General features: G+C 37.1%; 4 protein-coding genes across 4 annotated transcripts; 2 read left to right on the top strand and 2 right to left on the bottom strand.

The window, feature by feature from the left end:
• Positions 1 to 1,298: 1,298 nt before the first annotated feature.
• Positions 1,299 to 12,797, top strand: LOC149948176 (uncharacterized). Its single transcript, XM_090172870.1, has 4 exons — positions 1,299 to 1,401; positions 3,890 to 4,159; positions 11,612 to 11,722; positions 12,592 to 12,797. The coding sequence occupies exons 2-3, from the start codon at positions 3,892 to 3,894 to the stop codon at positions 11,716 to 11,718; spliced, it is 375 nt and encodes a 124-aa protein (XP_090028996.1). The 5' UTR covers positions 1,299 to 1,401; positions 3,890 to 3,891; the 3' UTR covers positions 11,719 to 11,722; positions 12,592 to 12,797.
• A 5,785-nt stretch (positions 12,798 to 18,582) lies between these two features.
• Positions 18,583 to 20,829, bottom strand: LOC149948175 (protein ILRUN). The gene is made up of 7 exons (XM_090173108.1): positions 20,703 to 20,829; positions 20,305 to 20,619; positions 20,023 to 20,177; positions 19,735 to 19,932; positions 19,520 to 19,663; positions 19,258 to 19,424; positions 18,583 to 18,965 (listed from the first exon to the last, which is right to left on the bottom strand). Exons 2-7 carry the CDS (start codon positions 20,481 to 20,483, stop codon positions 18,900 to 18,902), a joined length of 909 nt encoding a protein of 302 aa, XP_090029234.1. The 5' UTR covers positions 20,484 to 20,619; positions 20,703 to 20,829; the 3' UTR covers positions 18,583 to 18,899.
• Positions 20,714 to 23,424, top strand: LOC149948174 (uncharacterized). The gene is made up of 9 exons (XM_090173107.1): positions 20,714 to 20,807; positions 20,935 to 21,289; positions 21,351 to 21,467; positions 21,527 to 21,863; positions 21,926 to 22,061; positions 22,133 to 22,175; positions 22,380 to 22,550; positions 22,624 to 22,804; positions 22,869 to 23,424. The coding sequence occupies exons 2-9, from the start codon at positions 20,963 to 20,965 to the stop codon at positions 22,994 to 22,996; spliced, it is 1,440 nt and encodes a 479-aa protein (XP_090029233.1). The 5' UTR covers positions 20,714 to 20,807; positions 20,935 to 20,962; the 3' UTR covers positions 22,997 to 23,424.
• Positions 23,425 to 24,790: 1,366 nt separating this feature from the next.
• Positions 24,791 to 26,846, bottom strand: LOC149948173 (cytochrome P450 302a1, mitochondrial-like). Its single transcript, XM_090173104.1, has 8 exons — positions 26,715 to 26,846; positions 26,433 to 26,655; positions 26,180 to 26,367; positions 25,912 to 26,119; positions 25,702 to 25,852; positions 25,396 to 25,644; positions 25,064 to 25,270; positions 24,791 to 24,998 (listed from the first exon to the last, which is right to left on the bottom strand). The coding sequence occupies exons 1-8, from the start codon at positions 26,842 to 26,844 to the stop codon at positions 24,888 to 24,890; spliced, it is 1,467 nt and encodes a 488-aa protein (XP_090029230.1). The 5' UTR covers positions 26,845 to 26,846; the 3' UTR covers positions 24,791 to 24,887.
• Positions 26,847 to 26,889: the final 43 nt, after the last annotated feature.

The raw sequence follows: 26,889 nt of genomic DNA, 5'->3' as shown, positions 1-26,889 counted from the left end.
TATTTTTTAGAAGTGCTAAGTAAAAGTGAATAATAACTGAATCCTTCTTTTAAATTGGCTTACTTTATTTGAGTAATTCCAGAATGTATTTATTTTCAATAGCGCCGTATTAACCCATGGCAGGGACCGTAGGCTTCGAGTTTCTTTGGGCCCCTCAACCACACAACATCCCCCTCCCCCTTGTGATGCACGGGCACCTGCTTGGCCCCGGCTCTTGGTGAGCCCTTAATTGGCTTCAGCCTTATGGATAATGCGGCACTGTATTTAGGTCTGATATTTCGATAATAACAATATTATGTAGTACAAAAAGGTTGTAAATTGTACCTTTTGGGGTTCAAAGTTTCGCAACCCATTATGTACCTCTTTTAGTACAAAAATGTACCATTATGTAAGGTTGGAATTTGAGCCTTCGAAGTTGGGTGATAATTGTATCCTCAAAAGATTAAAAATCGTTCCATTTAAAGGTTCAAAATCGTTCGAACTTTAGGTTTAGAATCGTACCATTAAAAGGTACAAAATTGTTCCATTCAAGGTTGAAAATTCTACTCTTTAGGGCTCGAAATAGTTCCATTAAATAGTACATAATCGTACCATATAAGGTTCAAAATTCTTACATCTAAAGGTTATAATTGTACCTCACAAAGGTTATAATTGTACCTCACAAAGGTTATAATTGTACCTCACAAAGGTTCAAAATTGTCACATTTATGGTTCTAAATTGTAACATTTAAGGTTTTAAATTGTAACATGCAAGGTTCAAAATTGTACTATTGAACCTTCGAAATCGCACCTTTTATGGTTCTAAATCCTTATAAGCAGTCGACGAGTCGTCCGCACTATTAAAAACATGGCCGAATTCACACTATTGGGGGTCCTGTGCAAAGTTGAATTTGGGGTCCCTAAAAAAATTCAGTCTGAGGTAAATTTTACAAATAAACTTAAAAATATTTAAATAATAATGTGAAAAAAATGTTAAAAACATTTATTTAGAAGACGGATATCCCTAACCTAAAAATAGCTAGTTCGAAACAACGCGAACTTGAACATTTTTCCAGTTTAGTGGGTAAGACATTAAGTTTATGAGAAAAATAATCCCGTAGGCTAAGGATTAAATCTCGTTTTCATAGGCATTACAATAGTAGTATTTCTTTTACGGAAATTTCAATCCCGCCCCTTATTCCCGCCGAAGATTGGGCCAATGGCGTGGCTCGTCGGGGGCGGAAAGCGCGGTTGAAGTGAGAGGGGGGGAGCTTCTCCGAGATAAAGGGACGGCGCGGACAAGCGATGCGGTCTCTGCAATCAAGTCTGCTCGACAAGTGGCCTGCACCGACTACTTCATCGCGCTATAGGAAAGAACTTTGCAAACAGACTCTCAACGACTTTCAATACATCCATATCGAGGTATGATCTTCACTCTTTTTTACCGAATTACTTTTAATATCAGATTTAAACTTTACCCATAATTTTGATCGATACAGAAATAGTTTTAGATAAATTTAATTAATTTACGAATAACATTTTACGGACGAAATTTAGCCCGATCTAGATGTTCTATTCTGAAGTGGGGCAAAATTCTATTTTAACTTTGGCCTGAAGAAAATGAACCATCCATTTCTTTCAATATTTATTACTTTCTAATAGAAGCGAAGTTAAGCAAAATACCGTTTAAACGGGAACTTCGGGATGACTTTTTACTACTTCGAAGTTAGCGTTTAGCTAGCCGGTGTAGAAGCCTAGTCGTTTTCTTAACCTCTCTAAATGAAAAAGGCTTAAACCAACAAGGAGACATCCCGAAGTGTAACCCACCGATTTTGTTCAAACTCGGGGGATTGGTAGACCTTCATGTATCATGAAAAATCCTAAAGGGAATTTATTCAATGGGCAACCGTTTTGCCATGGCAACGAAAAATGTTTTTGACAACACAAAATATTAAATTTTCCCATTGAAAATAACATGAGATTTATCTCAAATTGATCAAAAGTTGATCAATTATGATGTTTTTTTGTCAATTTTTTTCTATTTTTGGCATTTTCGAAATTTGTTAAATGTTTCACAGGGGGGGGGGGGACCCTAGGAATTGGTCAGAATCCCGTGTTATTTTCAATGGGAAAATTTCCATTTGTTGTTGTCAAAAACATTTTTCGTTGCCATGGCAAAACGGTTTCCCATTGAATAAATTCCCTTTAGGATTTTTCATGATACATGACGGTCTACCAATCCCCCGAGTTTGAACAAAATCGGTGGGTTACACTTCGGGATGTCTCCTTGTAAGCAACGGCTTTAAAAGGTTGTTAATAATCCACGAAATGACGATTTAAATTATACGTGGAGAGTTTGGCAAAATGCATTCGATGAAAATAATTAATATTTAAAAGCGGTAATAACGAGTAAAGGCTAGCAATCAGGCCAGAAGGTGGCCCAGATGCCAATCGAATTGCGGACGATTGAGTCCCGATTCAACGTCGAGATAATGGGATAACTGTTAAAGAAATAAGCGGCTCTGTTAGCGGGGTATTTATTGAAAGACAAATACACGTTGAAAAGCTTGAAAAAGAAAGCGTCAATTCATTTACTGGGACGGAAAGCGTAGATGGGGCTAGAAATTAAGTTTGACTAGTTATTTATTCAAATGAATCCGTTAATAAGATTAGCGGCTGAGAAAAGCAAAGGGTACTTGGCCAATTCATCGCGAATTAAAAAAAAGAAAGAAAACATTTGCCGCTTTGATGTCTCGCTTTTTTACTCAAATTTCATCTCTCCTTACGCGAGCGAATTAATTTAGGAAGAATTGAAAATGAAAGTATCTCTTTACGTCCATCTTCCCCGCGTAGTCTCATCACGAGACCGAGACTTTCATCTGAAATGGACATTTTAAAGCTTCAGAGGCCTTACATCGTCTTGGTGACACGAAATGGCGTCAAACCGTTATATACGAAGCGAGAATATAGTAACGAATGCGAAAAACTTCAGTTACTAGCGAAACTTAGCTCGTACACGAAAATGGACTGAGCATAAGTAACGTAGCAAAATAAGTAGGACACTTCATATGGTTTTAATGCTAATTTCCTGACGAACTTTTTTTCGACACTGACATTCTCGGCAAGCTCCAACTTGGACTCGCACCAGGGGGGGCCAGGGGGGCAATGCCCCTCCCTAGAATTTTGCTGTGAGGGGCAACTAATGTTATTGCCCCCTCCAACCTTTTGGTCAGTTGAAATCTTCAAAAGGCTCAAATTCTCATTTTAAAAGCATAAAAAACTTATAGAACCTCAAATGTGTTTAAATTTCAGTCTTTTCCCGCCAATTTACATAGTAGTAAAATGTACACGTGCATTCGGAGAAGCTACACTCCATTAAAAATTCAAAACCATTCTCCAGACCCCTTTTGGTTTCTCTTTGCCCCCTCCAACTTCTAGAACGTTCCTACGCCCCTGACTCGCACTCGAGCTGAGTATCGTGTCTTTGGTATAGTATATTCGTATTGGCCATTTTTTTTTTCTCTGTGCGGAGAACTAAGCCTAGATTGCGAAATAGATCTGAAAATGATTTCGGTGATAATTGTTTGCCAATTGGCATACTTATTGATGTTACGTTACTTATGGTCTAATAAAAAGGACGATTTACCGTTCCAAATTGAATGTAACCGAAATTCGGTGTCAATCTTTGGGTTGGGTCTCAATTCGAGAGAAAGTGGCGGACACGATTAAATTAGGGCTGCGCGTCTTACGAAGTTAATCCCGCGGAGAATCGACTCCGTACGAGTCTCGATATCCTGGTTCCTCAACGGAGAAGCGCATTTTTAGTTCTTTACGAAGAGCGCCTATAAACTCCGCGATGGTTTGAATAACTTTTCATTTCCGATTGATCGCTACATTTTGTCAAACGCAGCAATGGCAGCCCAGTATCTGGTGACCTTTCTCTTGAGCTTGGCCTTCCTAGGGCGGTTGGTCTTCACCGACAGCTACCCGAGTGGACTGTCCATCGAAGAGCGCCTGCAACAGGCTCGAGTGTTGAACGACAACCCGGCTTCGTCGCCGGTGGACGATTTCCCGCTGATAGCCAAAGTCCAGGGCGGCGAGTACCTGATGGCGCCCAGTCTGCTCATCCCGAGACGCCAAGTATACCCCTGGCAAACGTTTTTGGCCGCTAAACGATCCGGTAAGAACTTGAACCGTCTAGGACAAATTATTAGGAAAAGTCCACAGAACTGTGAGCCCAGTTTAAGTCGTTTTAAAAGGCAGTTTTGATCAAGAAAATGGAGAGAAACTTGCCACGGAATACATGTTTCAATCGGTTGTATACTATTGGACCGAATCACGTTTGACCGAATCCCATTGAACCGAAAAGTATTTTCGTTTATAGCCCAACATGGCGGGATTCAGTTGAATGGGAAATTTAAATCTGGTTCGTTTTCACTTCGGGTAGGTTAATTCAGGTTGGGTTAGGTTAGGTTAGGTTAGTTCAGGTTGGGTTGGGTTAGGTTAGGTTGGGTTAGGTTAGGTTAGGTTAGGTTAGTTCAGGTTGGGTTGGGTTGGGTTGGGTTGGGTTGGGTTAGGTTAGGTTAGGTTAGGTTAGGTTAGTTCAGGTTGGGTTAGGTTAGGTTAGTTCAGGTTGGGTTAGGTTAGGTTAGTTCAGGTTGGGTTAGGTTAGGTTAGGTTGGGTTAGGTTAGATATGGTAGGCAACTATTTCACGTCGGGTCTTATCAAGGTTATTTTCCAAAATGAAACCCGGAAAATATCAAATTTCAAGGGAAAAAGGTCTAAAAATACACGTCGGTACGAAATAATAAATATTGAAGACATAGTTTAGTCCAAATTAGATATACTATCGTCACGTAACCAACGATATATAAATATGTATCACTAACGGTATATTGAATGAAAACCGAGCAAAACGCGGTTTTTGGTCGATTGGAATTCGGTTGAATGGTACATTCGGACGAATGGGATTTCGGTCCAATGGTCTACAATCGTTTCAATCTATAGTACCATACCGTGGATTTAGATTATAAGATCCTTTATAACGCGTGTCAATTACATCTCCCTAACCCGCTAACATTTTCCGCTTGAAACACGTACCTTCGCAGGCTTCCTCTGACTTTTCGAAATGCGTTTAGGAAGAAAACCATATGGCTAGTTTCTAAAACTATTACAGATTGAAATTAGTATTATTAATTAGCCTATTCCTACGCGGTGTAATTTTAACATTTTACAAGGAAAATAATACGCGAGGTAAACTTTGAGCCGTGATGCCGTGTACACATCCAGGGCCGGACTAACACTGTACAAAGTAGAATTTGGGGACCTTAAAAAAATTCAGACCTTACTTTTTGACTCTAATAATGCCAATGCGGTTATATACATATATTGAAATAATAAAATGAAAAAAAGGAAAAAGCATTAATTTCGAAGACGGGTACCCTGGGCCATGGCACACTTGGCACATGTGACATGCCTCAATACGGCCCTGTACACATCCGGCCTAGATGAATCATGGGCCAAATACTGATAAATCCAGGACATGACTCTGGTACCTTCACACGTACTAAATCGGTCGTCCACCAAAAGATACAGGCGGCCATTTTAGTAGGGGGGGGGGGGGAGGAGCAATTAAACAAAAATGGGAGCAAAATCAAGCAGAAATTTCCGGTTTCCCGAACGCCATCTAGAGTTGACAAGTCGAAAATCCTGCCATATTTGGCCCCTCATTTTTAGATTAATTTTAACGATTCTAGGAAAGTATATGTTTAATATTATATAATTATATATATTATACTAATTATGAACTTAGTACGTATAAAAATAAGTACTTACTTTAATATCCACACTTTATACGATAAAACCTGATATGATAACTGTGAATAAATATTCCAGGATATTTACTACGACGACCATGTGTATTATTTTTGAAAACTGTCCCTAAAAAATTTGCCCCCAAAATGACGTAGGTTCGCGATCGCGCGTTTTTCCCAATAGGGGGCCATAGTGGTCGGGTGTTAGCGTTGTTGGACCGGTTTTTCGCATAGAGTCATGTCCTGGATTTATCATTATTTGGCCCATGGAAGAATTCTTCTCTAATAAGAGATATATTATTAACTTCTGAAAATAGTCGGGGCCACCGAGAGTTGGCCGGGCCCCGGGAAAACCAAAATCCCGGGCCCCATCAGAGCCGTTATTACCGGAGATAGCGGTATAATTTCGGGGAAGAACCCGAGAAAACCGTGCAACTCTAAACCCGGGTCAGCGTTGAAAAATTTTTCTGACCGAATTATTGTACAAAGGGTAAAAATTTATAGTACATGCAACAATTGTAATTATGGTACCAATATAAAATAGTATTAATTACGTTTAATTTAAACATGCAGTTAACTGTTCTCGCGTGTCGTTTCTTTATGGGGAGTGGATGTAGTCAGTATCGACCATAGAAATCGGAATTACTAACTATAGAACGATTTTAGAAATTTTGCCGCGCGCGTCGATTATAAATTCCGATTTCTATGGTATCGACTATCGAGTGATTTGGCAACACTTGAACGCGTGCTTAATATTTCGTCGCCTAAAAGCAAAAACTACGTAACTTTAACTTTTAATTAGCATCAATTTACGTTGTTTTTGCTTTCAGGCGATGATTATATGTATGGGCTACGTTCAGCGGGACTCAGCGGACTCAGCGCTGAGCGTTGAGCTTACTGTACGCTTTTTTGAACTTCCGGTTTCTACGTCATGTTGCTCAACGAAGTCAGCGGTCGGAGGAGCAGGTTTTTCCGTTGCTCATCGGTGTCGTGACGTCATTCGACAAAGTTAAAGGAGGGGTAGCAGACGATATTTTGTTCGTTAAGTCAGCGAACTATGAAATCGTACAACAACTTTTAGATTTTTGTGATTAAAAGAACTCAACGATAACTCAGCGGTTTTTCTCCGTTGATAGTTGTTGAACGCAGCCATAGTTAATAAGAAATTCTTATTATTTTAGTAGTAGAAATAATGTAAATATAAAAATAGTACCATTATAATACAATAGGTTTGAAATATGGTACATTTTGGTACTATATAGTACACTCTCCATATAATAGTACCATTTATAATTTTATGCAAAATTATGGTATTTGTACCATAATTATGGCAAGGCTGGCCCGGGCCCTAAAGGTTGAATTGGCCCTAATAAGTTATATTCCGAATAACGTAACCAGGATCATAGTTTAGGGAGGAGGCGTGCGTGCAATTGAAGAAGAATAGTACATTATTTTCGTCCCCCCTTTCGCCGGTCCTGCTCCGTATTAAAAGCGACGGACATGATTATTATATATGATGGGCTTGGAGGGAACGGAACAATAGGCCCGGACAGTTGATTTGGCATTTACGGAGAATGTCGAGACCGAATGGAATAAATTTCACGCTCCCTTCGCTCATCATAAACGCAATTAACACTTTCGGTTATCGTGAGCGAAATTAAACGCCTACAGCTGGCATAAAAAATTATTTCCAACCGCGAAAGTCACCGGGAAACCTCAAACCGACAAAATTTAAAATGGAATATTGAAATAAAAATTAAATTTACTAATTACGCAATAAAAAATAATTATGAAATTTCCTATTATTTTATTGCTAATTTTTAGAGGTATGCAAATACCATTTTTTGGGGATCGAATCGAATATCAAATATTTTTTTCAAGGCACGTCAAATACCAAATCGAATTTTTATAACGTCAAATAATTTGGTCGAATATTTTTAGAGCAAAATTTTAAGCCAGTTAACTGATTAAATACCAAATAGTATTTCGAATACCAAATAATTCGACGTATTTGGTTTTGAAATAACCAAATAGTTTGCATATTTGTCAAAAAATAAAAAAGTAATTGAAATCACTGTTCATTTTACTTGAAATAATAAAATACTAAACCAAATGTAGAATATATATTTTATTTTATTTAATAAATTTAAACTATAGAAAACTTTTACAAACAATATTTAAAATACACATTTTTAAAGTTTAACTACCCCAGCGTTCTCCTCTGGTGGCCTCGAAACTCAACAAATTAGAAAAAGACCCGCGGTTATTCGACCAGTTTGCAAACTTTTTGAAAATACCAAATATTTTTTTCCTATCTTTTCAAATATTCGACTGTTTGATCAAGAAAAACGAATATTCGCGAACTTTCCCAAGTGCTATTCGATTTGGTATTCGATCGAATTATTTGGTCTAACCAAATATTTTGCACACCCCTACTAATTTAATTTTCTTACCGAATGTTTTTTCAAAATTGACACTCTGACTTGGTCTCGCAACCAATTATCGTCTTTAGTAGAAGCGTAAGTAACGGAATACTAGTAAGTATGACAATTATGATAACTAAACTGATTTTCAGCAATCAAGGTTTCAGTTCAGACTAGAGCCCCCTGGTGTCTAAATAAGTCCAAGGCGAAATATACCATTACTCAGTTCAAGTCGGAGCTTGGCGAGAGTGTCAGTGTCGAAAATAGGTTCGATAGGAAAATTAGCGTTAAAACTATGGGAAGTGACATACTTATCGTTATTACTTTATTTATGGTAGTAGTATTTTTCTCCTAGGGACGTATTTAGTCTCTAGGGGGCTCTAAACTAAACTAAATTTTGATTGCGCAATAGCTCAATCAGTTCGATGATAATTTTTACTAATTGTCATACTTATTGTTCTTACGTTGCTTACGCTAATTAAATAAATTAATTAATTAAAATAAATATCTTCCTATCGGAAAATAATAGCGGTAAACAGGCTGGAAGCTCACTATCTAGTTCTCAATGGCGGCGTATAAATTTTACAATAGCCAAATTCTCGTGAATAGTCGCGAAATTAGTCGAAGAGAGAAGACGATGTTGAACAATGGTCGAAAGGCAATCAATTGCATTATGGTAATCGCTAATCAGAGGAGGTGCCGCTAATCACGGGACGCGTATAATATTATCCCTAATTGTCCTTTGAGATTGTCAAACGGGGATAATTCGGGGGCGAAACACCTGTTGGATTATTTGTCTTTTCCCAGCTCGTCTCGCTCTATCATTCTAATTGAGAGAAACTGCCAATCTCCCTTTTTCGCCACTCGGAAGTCTGATTTCAACGAATCAGCGAAATAAGTTCCCCCATTCACGAAGCTAAAATAGAGCTGCAATATCATTAATCAAGACGAACTTTCCCATTTATTCTACCGCTACGTTTTTCACCCACTTATTTCCGGAAGCATATGTAACATAATTACTCATAAGTATGCCACTAGCTATATTTCTTTACTAACAGTTTGTTTCACAGATATTGCGTCATCCGTACCCTACGTAATATTTGACGTCATATTTGATGTAATATTTGACGTCATCAAATATCAAATGCTGATTAGGCCGTCGCTCAATTAGCTCTACTTCTGATAAACCGACGGCCATTATTTTAGTAAACAAACTGGTTTGAACAACCAAGGCTTAGGAGCTAAAATGAACTACAATATACTGTCAAGTGCTGTTAATGCAATTAATGAAGTTTTCGGAGACTCAGGTTCTAAAAAAAATTGCATTGTCAAATAAAAGAAGCAGGTTTACTGGAAAAAATAGTTGAAATTCAGGTTGAGCTTTTCTGGGGCATCTACAAGGTTGGAGTCTTTGCAGATTCTTTTGAGCCTAGGCCTAACTCTTCTAGGCTTGGTATGGGTTTTAAAAATGCTGGTGGAATATCCCTCTTCGACGACTTGTTCCATTTTCGGAAAGTGATCTCTGACCCGAACCGTATGGGTCATTTTCCCCAACCTTTTCTTTTTTAAACTACTCATTAATTATTTAACTTCATCCGCACAAACCGAGCGAGTTTATGAATTTCAATATAGCTACATTGGGCTGACTAAAATTTCAACGCAAAAAATTCCTTCTTAATTTAGAGGTTTTCCATTGGCTTAAATAAATATGTTAGTAGCCAATAGTGTGACTCCCAAAATTACTAGGAGGAATAAAAAGGTTAAAATCTAGCGTAGTCCACCTTTTTACTGGTTCGTGGTGAAACCAACCGTTAGTGAAGATTTTTGAATGGAATAAAGGTACAGTGGCATACTTATGAGTAATTATGTTACATATGCCGTAAGTTTATAAGTCTTTATAAACCCGCTTATACGAAATCACCACTCGCGAGGAGCAGTTGGAAGAATATAATATCTGTTAAGACAGATCCCGATACTGTTGATGTTATTCGCTTATTGGATAAAAAAATAGTGAGAGGACTTTTCAAAACATTACATCGGGAAAATATAGTTTATAAATAAGTAAGTGTGGTGGCACTTTCGCCTCGCAGCAAGAGGAGTCGGGTCCGATCCCACTTTGGGGCCATATAGGTGAAAACTCGGAACAATTAAAGCAAGTGTCTAGTTGCATTCGATCGCGCTAGATGTCGTAATAATCAAAAAAAGTTGAGTAAGAATCAAAATCTAGCCTAAAAGGTGTGGCAAATTGGGAGCTTCTCGCGTTGATTGGCTTCTCGGAATCACGTGACTATTAGCTTATTAAACACGTGATTTCGGGAAGCCAATTGACGGCCGACAACTCGCCTTTCGCTTTAGGTCCCGGAAGGTGCTGCCACCTAGGAACAACAAACACACAAGGAGAACGCAGCCCGTCAAAAGTCGTTGATTTTCTTGCGTACAGTTTTCATTGGTTAGACGCTTTAACGCCTGTTGCCGTTGGAAGGGGGAAATACTGAAATTGTCTTCCCCTTTCCGTAAAACGCTCAGCGTAAAGATTAGCCCAATGAAATTTGTACACAACACTGCGTTAGCGTGTTTAAAGGCAAGCTGCGTTCTCCTTGTGTTTGTTGCTCCTAGCTGCCACCTAGAAGCGCTTATAGAAGCAATTTTTTTATTATTTTTTATATAGCCCCCACTTGCTTTAACTCCTTCCGCGTTGAGTTTGAAAGTTCCATGCCCACTGGTTGTTTTCCCCCGAGCTCTTCAGTTTCTCCTATTTATTTATCGAGGTTAACGGTACTAGTTAGCGTAGGGAGATTTTGGCTCGCGTGGCACGAAGGGCTTGCCCCATCCCTCCTACGCGTTAAAACTCGGCCACCTGAATTAATGGCATGGAAATTTTCTAGATGAATTAGGCCTATAATGTGGTGTCTTGGGTATTAGCCTAGCTGATTATTATTTTTTATTAAATATTCTAAGGCAGCGTAAGTGCGCGGGTGGAGTAATATGGTAACTTTTAAACCGTGATGCGGTGTACGGGAAATTCTCGGGCATGGGAAATCGCTTCAAGCCAGCGACAGCACACGTTTCATTTTGTTCGGCGTAGAGGGCTACTTATCTCGTGAAAGATGTTACTTTTGACACTATCTCTCTCTTTCTAGGAGTAAACGTAAACGCTATTTTAGACCCCTTAGAGCGTATCTTACAAAATAGGGAATGCAATTTGTTTTAAATATAAACTTGATTCCCCCCGAGACAACCGACTACGAAATATTTTGGATGCGAGTTCGAGACTCCAGAAGATATTTCGAATAATAAAACGGTTTTTATTTTTTTCTCCTATTAATAGCTTAATATTACATATTTGGGTGTTTATTAAAGGTTGTAAACTTAAAAATTTTATCACTTTTTTACAGCGATGGGGGTGGACTTGGCTGATTATTTATTGCATTATAAAGGAGCTGACTCGGGAGTAATGAGCGCCTACAGGGAAAAAATGCAGAAGAGTGGAAGGCGGAGGTGAAGAGGTCAGTATCGGTGAAATAAAATAAGAAATAAATGATTATCACTCTAAGAAAAATCTTCACGCGACCACCGCTGGAATTCCAAAAAAAAATATGTCTCCCCTCAAAGTCTCTCTACTTTCTATTTCTAAATCGTGTAAAATACATTTCCTTCGGAGGGTATAAGTTGCACTTTACTTAATAGTGGATTGCCGAAATGGAAATGAAAAAATTTAAGCCTTTAAGCTAGCTATTGCTCGAGTGCGTTAAGATACTTAAAATAATACCATCGAGTGTTTCGAAAACCAATAACGTAATAAACATAAGTATGACACTTTCAATTTTCCCCACGCATTTTTTTAAAGAAAGTCTATTTCGCCACTGACTGCGTAAATCATAACTTTGCTAAGTTCCGACAATACACCGCTAGTCGTTACTAGTCTTTGATACTGCCAGGTAGCGACGGTCGAAAAGTTTCCATCGCTAGCCATCAACCAAAGTTTATTGAAAATTGAAACGCTTTTAAATGTAATAACAACGCTTACTTTGGAAACACTATGACGAATTATTGAACAAAAAATTGGCTATTATTGAAGTTAGCTATTTTCGAATTTGAGAGCTAAACGCGTTTTCGCTCGTACTACCCTGACATTAATTATGTCAATGAATGGAGCAGGAAGTAAGGTGTTTTATGTTCCAAAACTTTCGAATACGCAACCGCTCTACAGATCTATCATTAAAGGAAATCTTTCAGTGTCACACTTATGCGTTTATGTTGCTTACGGTAAAAGGAATGATAAAACCCTTCTTAATTTTTTTATCCGATTATTCAGAACAAAAAGTGTAACTCGAAGCTTGGAATATTTGAATTTACTACTTACCGATTTCTTTAGGTTGAGGAATGCTTTCTTGTAGATACAATGAAATTTCAGAAGATGCCGGTTTCGTACGGATAAAAGTATGAATGCGAAATACCTTAAAAGAAACGAAACCGAATGCTCAAGATCCTAAGACTTGGTTGACATTTTATTTCTCGATGTATCGCGACTCGATCGCGTGATATTACCCGTCTAGTTATTTTAAATAAATTGAAACTTTAGATGATAATTTCATTATTTCCACCGACGAAACTGAATTATATCATACTCCTTAAGCATACATAATAAATTATTCAACAAAAAAGACCAGACATGGATCGGTAACCGTTTTCCGAAAACCGCGCCATTTTTTATTGGTTGGTGACAGAAAAACACTGCCAACTTTGATCTCTCGCCAGCCCATTCGTCGAAACCCCGTGAGCAAGGATTTTCCTCCTATAAACTGTTCTATAATCTGTAGGAGTTCAGCGCCACGCTCATTTTTATATTGGCTTCAATGGAAAAACTATTCGAAAAATAATATTCCGCTAGGGAGCTCAAACCATACAGATATCTTTTGCTCATAGGTTAACATGGAAACTTCAACGAATGTGTTGGCCGCTGTAGCGCGAACAGCGCGTGATCAAAGTTGGCCGTGCCGAAAACTACCCATACGCCTTCTCTGGGTTGTCGTCGCACAAGGTTAGTAAATTTTAGGCTATAAAAGGTTGCCACGATACGCTGTGGTTGCTAATGGCTAAGGTTGGTAACTTCGTTGCTAACGAACATCGTGACGTCACTGAGATGAGATCCTATTGAAAATCAATGGGATCTCATCTGGGTGACGTCAGCAACAGACGAAATTTGGAGGCAACCCAAAAATTCTTTCAAACCGTTTCTCGATCGAGATCCCGTTGGTCGTCGCAAACTTGATAGGTAGCGTATTAGCAGATGCTATCAGATTTTGTCAGCCAGTGGTGTAAGAACTGTTTATGGTACGCAATTACGCGTATTAAAGGGTTATGGTAATCGAAATAGAAGGCATACAAGGTTAATATTTGCATTTTATTATATTTTGATATTAGCAGACGCTAGATCATTTGCGCTACCTCAGAACTTTGGAAGAGCATTTAAGTGATATCAAAAGTATAATTTATGTACTTCTGGTGATATTTACCAACTATCTCATCGTAAGAATATGATTTATAAATATGAAAATATGGGGTAGGTACATTTGTTCGAATTTCAATCGTCCGAACGGTGGAACAAATGTTCAAATTTCATTCGTCCGAACCGCCGAAATAACAAATGTTTCAATTGTTCGAATTAAACAGCTTGTTTGTTTCATTCGTCCGAATCGGTAGCATCACTTGTCCGAATTCTGTCGCTAAATTAGTATTTCTTATTGCTGTTTTTTTTGGTCCGCATTTTTTTTAGTGCAAGAATAAAAAAAAAACAAGACGTACGACGGTCAGAATACACACAATCCTCCTAATGTGTTAAGTTTGTTTGAGCTACTCACAGCAACCTGGAACGCCGGTATCACAACCAAAATATATCCACGGTCACACATATATACAAATTTACACTTATTTGTTACTTCTAGTCATACTTTGAAAGCATCGAAGATTCCTTCGATCAGTGTCACTCTTATTTTTTACATCTGATAACACTTATTTGTTACTACTAGTCAGCCGTTGAGTGTCACACTTATTTCTTCTGGTTATACGACAAAGACTAGTTCGATCAGTTTCATACTTATTTGTTACTTCTGATCACACTTATTTGTTACTTCTGATCACACTTATCTGTTACGTTGAGTGTTACACTTATTTGTTACGTTGAGTGTCACACTTAATTGTTACGTTGAGTGTCACACTTATTACTTCTGGTCATACGCCGAAGACTAGGTAGATCAGTGTCATACTTAATTGTTACTTCTGTTCAGACGTTAAAAGCGCGGCCCACTCTGAACGGCCTTGAAAAACGCTAGAGGGAAACGCGCGCGTAGACCTCTATAAACACGCGGATTTACAATGTTGGAAATTGCGGGGGTCCGTATACGCTGCCCAAAAAACCTTACTTAGAATTAAATTTAAGGAACGTTTTTACAATTCTAGGTAAACCACAGCAGCTGTGGTTTACATTTAACCTAGAATTGCAAAAACGATCCTTACATTTTTGAATAGCTGCTATTCAAAAATATAACTTTCATGAAAATCGGACTTAAATTAAGGAACTGTATGTAGATTTTTAGGCGATAATATAAAAACATGAAAATTGGGGTCCCGTAAATTACCCTGAAAACTATACTTAAATTTATTATTTACTGATTTAACCGAAGTTGTAGGTCCGCTGAATCCTAACCTATCCAATAAAATGTTTTTTAACGTTATCGGACTTAATTTTAATGAAAATATCTACCACATAAAGCAAAATCACCGAAAAGAGTAAATTGGGCAAATGAACAACTTCTTGGGCTCCGATTTGAAAACTTTATGAAAGGCTATCAATGGTAATGTATGTACATTCGAACGATATATCATAGACTCTTCTAGTTATAACCGTTGAAGAGGTATGCGCGACACGGCGCCATCGGCGGCATCGGCTACACTGTACGTGAGACTAATCATAGACTAAAATACAAGAGACACTTCTCGGGCAGCTTTTCGCGTCACGCTTACGTTCCGCAGCAGCCAGAGATGTGACTAGTTCGCGATCGTCTCACTAGGGCGCGTTGGCTTCAACTTCAGGGGCAAATAAATCGTCACGTGACTTCGGAATTCCCACATGGCTGGCATCAAGGAGCAACAAACACAATACCCCACACAAGGAGAACGCAAACCGTCAAAAGTCGTGGAATTTCTTGTGTACGTTTTTCATTGGCTAGAAGCTTTAGCGCCTGCTGCCGTCGGAAGGGGAAAATCCGGAAATTTTCTTCGCCCCCGCCCGTAAAACGTTCAGCGTAAAGGCTCGTGACGCTCGTGGAATGAAATTCGTACACAACCCTTCGTTAGCGTGTTTAAAGGCTAGCTGCGTTCTCCTTGTGTTTGTTGCTCCTAGCTGGCATGCTCCGATTCTTTAGTTACCTTGTGGCATGCTGGCATCAGCCGGTTTTATTTGAATTTCCGCATCATCGGTTTTATTTTCAAATAAATTTATGTAAAAAGTTAATAAAATTTAGCGTCAGTTATTTATTTTCTGGGATAATGGATGTGCCACTAGATCTTTCAATTAACTGCAGACAATTAGACGATTTATTAAGTGGTAAGTATTTAAATATATTTTAAACAATATATAATTAATTAATTTAATAACTGGGTTAAATGGTAGTGGGAAAAATGCCTGCAGGAATTGAAAATAGTTGTCGAATTAAATTGAAATTCCAGTTATAAGAAAATAAAAACCTCAATACACCTACGTTAATTAAATTAAACCTAATAAAACAATATTTAAAAAACAACCACCAATTCCTAATGTTCGAAAAAACGGACAAACGATTATTCGAACAAATGAAATTCGCCAGTAAAGTTAACATAAATTGAACGACTAAATCACCAACAAAAGTTGTGATAAATACGTTTTCGGACATACGATCCTGTTCATAGAAATCTCATAGGTAACTAGAATGCTGCCGCCTACGGCCGAGCTTGTCGCCAGTTCGTTTTGAGCCTTCAGCCAATGAGAGGCCGTAGAGTTGTTCCGCCAAGGAGGATAATAATCCTCCTTGGTTCCGCTAGGTGACGTCATTCTCCCTGGTTACATTAAATTCTTGGCAGAACCACTCCTTGAGCTCGGATTGGCTGAGATCTGGCTATCGTCTGCCACGGCGTTTGATCCATTTGCCAGTTACACGGCAGCATTCTAGTTACCTATGAGATTTCTATGATCCTGTTTTCCGGCATTCGGACAAATGATCATTCGGACATTTGTACCACCGTTCGGACGAATGAAATTCGAACAAATGTACCCAAATCGAAAATATCCCTAGTGTAAATTGTTAATTTTGTTTATATAGTCAAGCAGTAAATCTTAAGCCGTGATGCGGTGTATGCTCACGCAGCATGGCGGAAAACGACTCTCTCTACGTAGATACTTTGTTTGTTCGGGAACCATAGGCTAAATTGAACTATTCGCTTGTTCTAGTTAGAGGCGAGTCGGGCCTAGCTTTTTTAAAACCTACCCGACCCAGGCTCAAGCCCAAAATTCATAAAAAAGCCCGTACATTTTAGGCCCGAAACTTTCAAAGCCTACCCGAGCTCAAGCCCGGCCGGAATCAACTTTCACAAAACTCGGTTCGGATTTTCCATAATGTCATGATTGGCTGGGTACAAAAAATGTAACCATGAAATAGCATCAAACAAATTGAAACAGTAGATGTTTCTATAAAATAAAATGAATAAAAAGTAAAAAAATATAATATGTTGCTCTTACGTCACAAAACACGACTTTGTTAGTACAATCTTTGCAAGCGCGATTTGCACGCGCGCTAGAAAAACCAATATTCCTCGCGACAGTGTAGCGCGCGCTCCTAGACTTGTAAAAGTTAGTAAGAGGCAACATATTCTATTTTTTACTTTATTTTATAGAATCGTCTATTGACTTTAAAATTATACCGGGCGACGTCTGACTAATTAAAGTCAAGTGGAAATTCGCCATAATGGCCTAGGTTTTCATCCGCATGTCACCCTTTAAATTTACTTTCCTTCCAAACAAATACGTTGGTGGTAGGCCAACGTGTTCTGCTGTGACCTACCACCAGGGTATTTGTTTGGCGGGAAGTAAACTTAAAGGGTGAAAGCTAGGAGCAACAAACACAAGGAGAACGCAACCTGTCAAAAGTCATGGATTTTCTTGTGTACAGTTTTCATTGGTTAGAGTACCTGCTGTCATCAGTAAGTAAAAATTCCAAAATTGTCTCCCCCGCCCAGCGTAAAGGCCCGTCCAATGAAATTTGTTCACAACACTGCGTTAGCGTGTTTAAAGGCTAGCTGCGTTCTCCTTGTGTTTGTTGCTCCTAGGTGATTTTGTACTAGACCCCGACGATCATTGTTTTTTTCACCGCCGCCGCTGAAGATTTTGCAGCTTTACCAAAAATTCTTTATCACGTCCTACAATGAAAACGAAATTTCATACAAACGCCGCCGCCGTTAAATTTTGGTTCAACGCGGTCGGCGACCGCCTATCGCGCTCCCAATGGAAAATCACCAGATCGCCGTCGGGGTCTAATTTGTACCCACCCGGTTTAACTCACCTCTAGTTCTGATGAAGAGAATTACTCTACACCGTGAGCTATACGTTAATTTCAGAGTATCTGGGCTACATTCCCTCTTTTTAGGAGGGGTAGAAAGCGTAGCCCTACTACTCCGGAACATTCGAATAACACGTTTGAGGGTAAAAAGAGAACACTTTTAGTCTTATAACAGACGAAAACCAACTATCTAATATCGGCTACTTATCTAGAATTTACCTACTAAAATGGCCACAGGCTATTCACCGCACAAAATCAGAGGGTTACTATTTAATTGTATTTGAAAGTTAGAGGGGGTTTCCCATATCCATAAAAATGGTAGAGGCTAACGGTAATGGAGAGTGTAGGGAGCTGTTGGCTCGCGAGGCATGAAGGGCTTGCCAACAACCTCCCATGCATTGTAACCCAGCCACCTGATTAAAGACATTAAAAGTCGCTTGATGACTTGGGCCAAGGTTGCCCAACTGATTATTAATTAATTTTAATTACAAAAACTAAGCTGACGTCGCCCCTACACTATTCGTACCCTACTCCGAAACAGGCGAAAAGAAACCACCTTTTATATACGTTTGGTCTGTGATATTTCAACACCTATCCACTGGAGTTTTTTTGCACTCAAATGCCATACTAACCACATCTTTGAGGAAGGAACGTACTAAAATCGTTAACCAACTCTACCAGATTTCCATCACTATAAATAAATTCTTGTTCAAATGAGAAATAAGATTACATTTTTTTTAAATATGCATTAAAATTACTTCAACAGCCATACTTTTGATTTTATTTACAATCATACACGCATCGTTTTTGAGTAGGCATAAATTTTAAAAGGAACAATTTTTTTTTTAGAAAGAGAAAAAATAACCAAAATAGGTCATTCTATAAAAAATTAAAAAATCTGCGTCAAAAAATTTAAAATTCTAATCATAACAATCCCAAATCCTGATTAAATAAAAGACATTCAGATTTACAAATAAAATAAAAAGTATTTTGAAAACGTAACAAATGAGTTTTGCTTTTTTCCTTTACAGAAATAAGATTTATTTTTTAAAGTGACACTTTAGGACGTTAAAATAAACAAATTGAAACCAAACTAACAGTCATTTTTAGATTTCTCGTGTCTCTGCGTTTGCCCTAAATTCCATGTTAAACAACTTTCCTGTAAAATGGAAAGTCCATTGTATATTTACATAAATTTTAATAATTACACATTTAAACTTTAATTTTCATTAAAAATTATTAAGAAATTAATTTTTATAGTATTTTAGGATTTGGTTATACAGTGGATCTGCTACTAAAGTGGAGTTTTAAGGATTTTGATAAATTTACGATTCAAGAGAAAAGTACAGAAAAATACTAAGCAACATAACTAAAGATCACAGATCCAACGCTGGATATATCAAAATTTAGTGGTTTCCTTAGAGTAAGGAACTGGTAAATCCGCTACTTACGTTGGGATAGGAAGATGAGGCGGGGGGTTGCGTTATTCCCATTTCTTGAGAATTTGGAACTAACGTAGGTGAACCCAACGGGGCACTAGTGGCACTTGGGGGACTTGTTTGAACAGGTGGCATAGGGATGGCAATCACATTTGAAACATGCCTTATACTGGCACTTCCTATAATAGACATATTTTTATACATTTTATTCCAAATATCTTTAAAGATATTGATGAAGATTTTGGAAAATTCAGTCAAACTCAGTTATAATTACCATTGCAAGTGGCAAATGGATTTAGATGATGTTCATTTTCGATAATGTGCGTCCTTGGAGAACCTAGTTGATGAAACGCTTCCATTTGTTGCGTTACTGCTAATAATCCACCTTCAGCTACTGTTACTATCACCCATATTATTTCTGTAAAATAACAATTGGTGTTAAAACTTCCATCCACAATAACTAAATTAGTACAAATGTTTAGAAAGCACCTCCAAATAGTTGGCCAGTGGCCGTACACATCCGCCACTGTCCCTGATATATTCCAGGAGTGGAGGGACTTGACATTTCAACTGAGACATCACAACAGTCGTGGGCGGGTAACTGATCAACCATTACACGATCATGATGGCTTAGTTGATCTCCACTAGTAAACTTCAGAGAGCACCCTGGGGGCCAAGAGGATTCTCCTAATAATATTATAATTGCATAAAAGTCAATCTCTTTTATTAACTTGTTACTATCTATTACCCTCCATATATATATATATATATATTCACCAGAATTTTGTATCCTCCATGTTTTGATGAACTTTGTGTTAGGAGGAACAGCTTCACCTTCCCCAATAGTCACATCTTTAAGAAATGACATGGAAGGAAGATTTTCTTTTGACGCTTCAAAATCGAAGTAAGAACAAATGGCCGCTTGTAAATTCCTAAAGTAATTGAATCAGATATTAACAAACTTCGTAAGTCATCATAGTCAACGGTGATGATGCAATTCTTACTACAACTTTTTGTCAAGAGTTCACAAAACACGAAATAGGTTTAAAATAAACTTACCAGTTATTCATGTCCAGAAAAAAGGCGCAATCTGTCGCATTGAGCTGGTTACCGAGCAATTTTTGGAATTGATTAATCAAAACATCGCGGTCGGTCGTACCTAAACAGCTAAATTGCTGCAAAAGGTTTCCATCTATGTCGTTGTCAACATCCATCATTGACATTTTCTTAATTACCATGCATTAATAAAATATGTTCTTGATGAAATAAACAGTAATAACTCTTCCAATAACAAACCAAAATTCAGAAAATTAACACATTCACGTTGGTGATTTCGACCATCTTGAAAATCATCTACACGTAACCATGACGTCACTTTAAAAAAAAAGAGGTCAATATTACGTCATCCATTATTTCGGATCAGCGGACTGATAGAGCCATCTATTTTGTAACATTACCTTCAAATTAATGGACCATTCCGAGTTTGAGGTCCTTTTTGGCGGGAAACTGTTAGCCAATGATTGTTTGGAAACAATTCTGGAGGGAACATCAAAAGCGAGTTGGTACGTGACATTTTTTCCGTTTCCTTAGAAACCCTACTAAAAAGTTTAAAAGAAGTCAATGGCGACTTAACGGAGTAAACATCTTTAAATTTAACGGTATCGATTGCTACTATTTAGTTTTATCTAGTTCCATTAGCAATTATTCAAGATTCAAAATGGCAAATAAATCGCCTTCGCAAAAATATGATATCCTGGACACACCTCTGGATTACGAAATAATACCGGATTGTAACGGAATTAAACTTATCGAGGACTTTCCAAATCCAACAATCAACGATAAGGAAGTAGACTACGCAGATTTAAACAACATAAGTCTTGAAGATCTACAAATCGGAGAAAATTATAAAGAAGATTATTCAAATATTAACTTCGATTCGAATTTATTCACAAATCAATATGACCATGATGAATCGAAAGTAAACTTTGATATATACACAGAGAATAGCAGCCTAACAACCTACAATACTTTTAACGTTTACCAAGTAGGTACCGCAGCACTCAATATAAAAGAAGTAATAATTAAAATATATTGCGTCCGTATAGCCAGCGTATAACGCGACACCATCACAAATGTCACTGGAAACAACCGGTCCAATAGCCAATTGCTCTAGAAACATACAGCCAATTCCATCTCATTATGGATTTTATACCATGGCCGAGGTAAAATAAAATTTTATTTTCCTTAATGACCAAGGCTTAACATTAAAAAATATACGTAGGAAAGTATTCCTTGCCAATCGCAACCATTTATGTACGTTCCTTTTCCACACGCACCAAGAGCACCATTTCAAATGTTTCGTAAACGAGGGAGACCTCGTAGTCGACCCTACATGTTGCGTGTACCGTATGGATCGAGAGAGCTTACAACTCAAAATACGAACTTTAATAGCCTTAATGGGCAAGCACCGAATCGTGATCGAAATCTAAAGTGGCTTTTGGAATTTCGCGTCGGGGGAATATTCGATAAGGCTCGGGCGCAAACAGTCAAGCCCCAGCCCAAACCAACACAAACAAAGTTAAAAACTAACAAAACTTCCGACAGCTCTAGTGATACAGGTTAATAAATCAACAGTTTCGATACGAAAAGTACCCTAAATTTGTAATTTTATTAATTACAGAGTCATATGTACTACTTGAAACTAACAAAGCGGTTAGCAAAAAACGCAAACCGAAACTTCCCTATCAGTTATTGATTGAAAAGGCACTATTAGACAAAGAAAGCTTAACAGTTAACGGGATTTACGACTGGATCAGGTAAACGTTTACTAACTAAAAGATTAAAACGAAAATTAAGATCTACACTAAAAATAAAAATAACGTTACAGAGAACGATATCCAGTTTTAGACGCGGGCAATGATAACACTAAGGTAAATAAACCGATTAACCGATGATTTCAACGGCGTTTATACACTAGTTCTTGCCAAAACAATTTGGCGCATTATTGTTTTAGCCCCCCCCCTTAAACAGTCCCCCCCCCCCCTTAGCGTTTGATCCCTCAACTACGCCCTTGATTCAGTTAGTGGAATTCAATGTTGGTTTGAATTTATTGAACCTTTTCTTTTACATTCTAGAAAATGTCTATACAAAATTCCATCAGACATAACTTGAGTGTTGGCCATCGCTTTGTGAAAATGAACCGCGTAGGCGGTAGTTACTTGTGGGTTTTGAATCAAGAAGCTAAAAATAATTTTAACCTCAAGGAAACTCCAACATTGGTTAGTTTTAGAACTGATGCTAATCAAGTATTTTATATCTGGACTACCTTGTTATAAAAACAAGTCGCTGAATATAACGATATAAAATTTTACGTACCAGAATTTCAAACAGCATGATGAAAAGGAATTGGACCGCGCCATCAGAAGCATCTCTGATGATGCGCAAGATTTTTACGATCGAGAAATGAAAGATGAAAGTGAATTGGTGGAGAATGCACGAAGAATATGGAATGAGGAACAGGATGAAAATTCACGTGTGAAAGTTGAGAAAGTGAAGCAATGTAAACCAAACTTGTACCTTATTTAATATTTGTCAAAAACTTACCTAATTTATTTTTTCTCCAGCATTTAGCTATGGACGTGATAAAAACTGGGAACCGTATTGTTCAAACACACAAAACAAAATGGAATCTCTATCTACTACCATAAAAACTGAACCCCAGAATGAATTCTTATTCAGTGGTTATCTTTAAACCAGTATTCTTTATATATACTAAATAATTCATTATATTTAACTAAGAATTTACTATATTTCTACAAAAATTGTAATTGTAAAAAAATATTTTGCTTGTTACATAAAAAAAGTTATATTGCATTTTAAATAATAGGAGTGCAGCATTAATAACAAAGTCTAATGTTGCCGGTTTATGATAAATCTCTAAAATGTTTGTACTGACATATAGAATTGTAGATCTTTATTCGAGATAATAACATCTAAAATTTCGACAATCATTTTGGCCCCAATTTAATTTTTTTGGTCGTTCAAAAGAATTTGTTATTATAAGTCCAATAAGAGTCTGTACAAAAAATTTCAACGACTTAACATAAACTGGCAAAGTTTAACACTGTGCGCTTCTACTATAACATGTATTCATTTTTAAAGATTATTATCCTATTTCATATAAAACCTATTTTGGCAAAATTGCACTACAGCGGCCTCATGTAATTTCGTGTTTTTTTTTGGTGGAGAATGTAGCACTTGACGCGTAGATTACGAAACTAATTTTTTTTGGGGCCGCAAATGATAATTAAATTAATTAACTTAATGTTAAAAATGTAATAATTTTAGGGAATTACCGTGTTTTTGTATTTTTGGGTGGCGGAGAATGTAGCAGTTGACGCGTAGATTACGAAACTAATTTTTTTTGGGCCGCAAATGATAATTAAATTAATTAACTTAATGTTAAAAATGTACTAATTTTAGGGAATTACCGTGGTTTTGTATTTTTGGGTGGCGGAGAATGTAGCACTTGACGCGTAGATTACGAAACAATTTTTTTGGGCCGCAAATGATAATTAAATTAATTAACTTAATGTTAAAAATGTACTAATTGTAGGAAATTACCGTGTTTTTGTATTTTTGGGTGGCGGAGAGTGTAGCACTTGACGCGTTGATTACGAAACTTGTTTTTGGGTCGAAAATGATAATTAAATTAACTAACTTAATGTTAAAAAGTTAGTAGAGTGGAAACCTAAACAAACAGTAACAAGCCGTGGTGTAGGCGACAACCCGACGAAGATAATTACTTCCAAAACACGTAAAAGACGTTACTAAACTCCCCGTATTGGCGCCTGACGGCGCCGCGCACTCACTTCGCTCAAGCGCTGGGGGCGCGCAGCGCCTCCCCAACCCCATACTAAAAAAAGCGATGGGCCATCTATAACGCGACCTAGAGGACAGTACCAAGCCTTACGCATCAAGTATATAGTGGCCCAATAATAGAAAACACCGAGAAAATGAACAAAAACTGTAAAAGATTTGATAAAGTACGGGAATATCACTTTGTGGCCCAAAAATACAAAACACCGAGAAAATGAACAAAAACTGTAACTGATTTTATACAAAAAGGGAATATCACGTGGAATTCATTAGGACACCGAAACTGTGTTGCCGGCGAACACACGACGGAAATAAGTACAACAAAACACGTGCAAATGCCCAAAAATTAGAAATTTAAAATTACATTAAAATATTAAATAATCATTTGCGGCCAAAATAAAAATTACCCTCGGCATCTACGTGACAAGGTCTATCAGGCGCAACCAAAATTAATATAAAATTCAATGAAAATGAGAAATTTTTAAAATTAAAAAAATTAAGTTAAACAATTAAATAATCATTTGCGGCCAAAATAAAAATTACCCTCGACATCTACGTGACAATGTCTATCAGGCGCAACCAAAATTAATATAAAATTCAATGAAAATGAGAAATTCTTTAAATTAAAAAAATTAAATTAAACAATTAAATACTCATTTGCGGACAAAATAAAAAATACCCTCGACATCTACGTGACAAGGTCTATCAGGCGCAACCAAAATTAATATCAAATTCGATGAGGCCGCTGTACTACACTTCACCCCCTATTTTCGATTAAAAAATTTAAACTTTAAAGGTTTATTGGGTGTTAGTTGCATTCTCATCAGCCAGCCAACCTTTTCACCCACATACTCCACCTTGAAACTTTTCAAAAGCTAAAAGAACAATATAATTAGAATTTAATTTTGGCTTTGGAGCCCAAGGAGAGAGATGAAATTACCTTTATCAGTAGTAGTAACATTTCTTGTTCAGCTATTCGTTGGCCAACACACCTGCGAGAACCATGCCCAAATGGCATAACTAAATAGGGATTAATTTTATTTCTTTTGAATCGAGAAGAAATCCAGCGCTGGGGATCGAATGTCAAAGGATCTTCAAAATAACATCCCAAACGTGAAATAATGGGATTTATACCAATGCAAAGGGTCTGAAAACAATTAAGATTTCATAACTTAAAATTGGTAAATAAAATTGTGTAGATATGAGAGGAAATGTACGTGTTTGCTAAATGAGAATCAAAATATTTAGCTAAAATAAAGTTAATAAAATCACCCCAGCTGGTACTTTGTAGCCACTCAAAACACAATCATTTGCCAAAATACGAGCAGTTCCACCAGCTGTTGCTGTAATTCTATGGCTTTCTTTCATACATGCTTTTAAATATGGGAGTTTTTCTCCAATATCCAAGGAATTTGTAATTTTTGTGGCAGGGAAACTTTCAACAATTTCTTCATACACCTTGTCTTGAATTTCGGGGTGACAGCCCAAATGATATAACAAAAAGCCCAAAGCATTTCCTGTCTTGGAGAACAAAATATAGTGAATAAGGGTCAAATAGAAAAGAAAAAAGTATCTTACTGCATCAATCCCTGCAAAAAACAGGTCCATAATGATTGAGTTAATGTCACGAGGATCTAGTGTTGTATTTTGGGCAAGTTCAATTAATAACATGTTATTCTCACAATTTTGCATTTTGTTTTTGGCCATAGTAAAATTTTCCAAGGCGATTCTGAATATAAATATAACTATTACACTAACATAATACCACAATAAAAAAAACACACAAACCCATGAATAAAGTCTTGTGATCCTCGCAATTTTCTGTATGTTGGCGTTGAAAACCATTTCCACCAAGGAAAGCCAATCAAAGTCTTTGCTAAACAATCAAGTGACTGCAAAACTGCTTCCTCAACCGCTTTACCAGATAAATTTGACACAAAAATGTTCTTTTGCGGTAGAACATTTAGACGTTTTCCAAAACAGATTACACCAATAGCTACATTTATCCAAAAAGTTACACAACCATTTTTTCAAAAAGGGATTCAAGAATACATACCTTCTTGAGTATATTTGTAAAGAAATGGTAAAATATCTTCAATTTCATTTGATTCGTTTAAATAATTTTTCATGAAATACACAAAATCTTCCGCAACTTTTTCTTGTGTAGAAAGAAATTTTGGAGGAAAGTTGGGCTTCAAAATAAAGTTACATGATTGGCGTAATTTATGCCAAATAGGTCCATTTCTGTGAGGAAAATATATTTAATTTTAGCCTTTGTGTTTTTTAATCAAAATTTCACAACATATTACTCAGTAAATATTCCATAAGAATTGTATTTCTTAGGATCTTCAAGTTTATATTTCTTTAACGCTTCAAAAGATGGCCTTGAAGGATAACGCCCTTCATTTTGAAGAACAGTTTTGATATCTTCTGGATTGAATAAAGCTACAAGTTTCACTCCAATATTTAATTTTATGATTCCACCATACAAATTATACATTTCTTCATAGAAGTCATAAAGTTTCTCCAGTCCTATACGATTTAATTATTAAAGGTCATGAATCAGACACACATAACAATAAACCACTAACCAAATGGTTGAAGTAAATGTAAATTTCCTAATATTGGAATTGTTGGTGGAGATGGTATTGCGGAGAATGCTTTAATTTCATGGGGGCCAGAATGAACGAAACGCAAAAATAAATGAACATTTCTGTTCATTTTAAACCTAAATTATTGAAAATGTTCAGAAAAAATTGTCTCAAT

This window comes from Leiobunum rupestre, chromosome 4 (assembly GCF_980474605.1).
Source record: "Leiobunum rupestre chromosome 4, qqLeiRupe1.1.hap1, whole genome shotgun sequence".
Classification (NCBI taxonomy): domain Eukaryota; kingdom Metazoa; phylum Arthropoda; class Arachnida; order Opiliones; family Sclerosomatidae; genus Leiobunum; species Leiobunum rupestre.
Note: the sequence above shows the minus strand (reverse complement) of the source record. Positions and strands in the feature narration are given on the sequence as shown.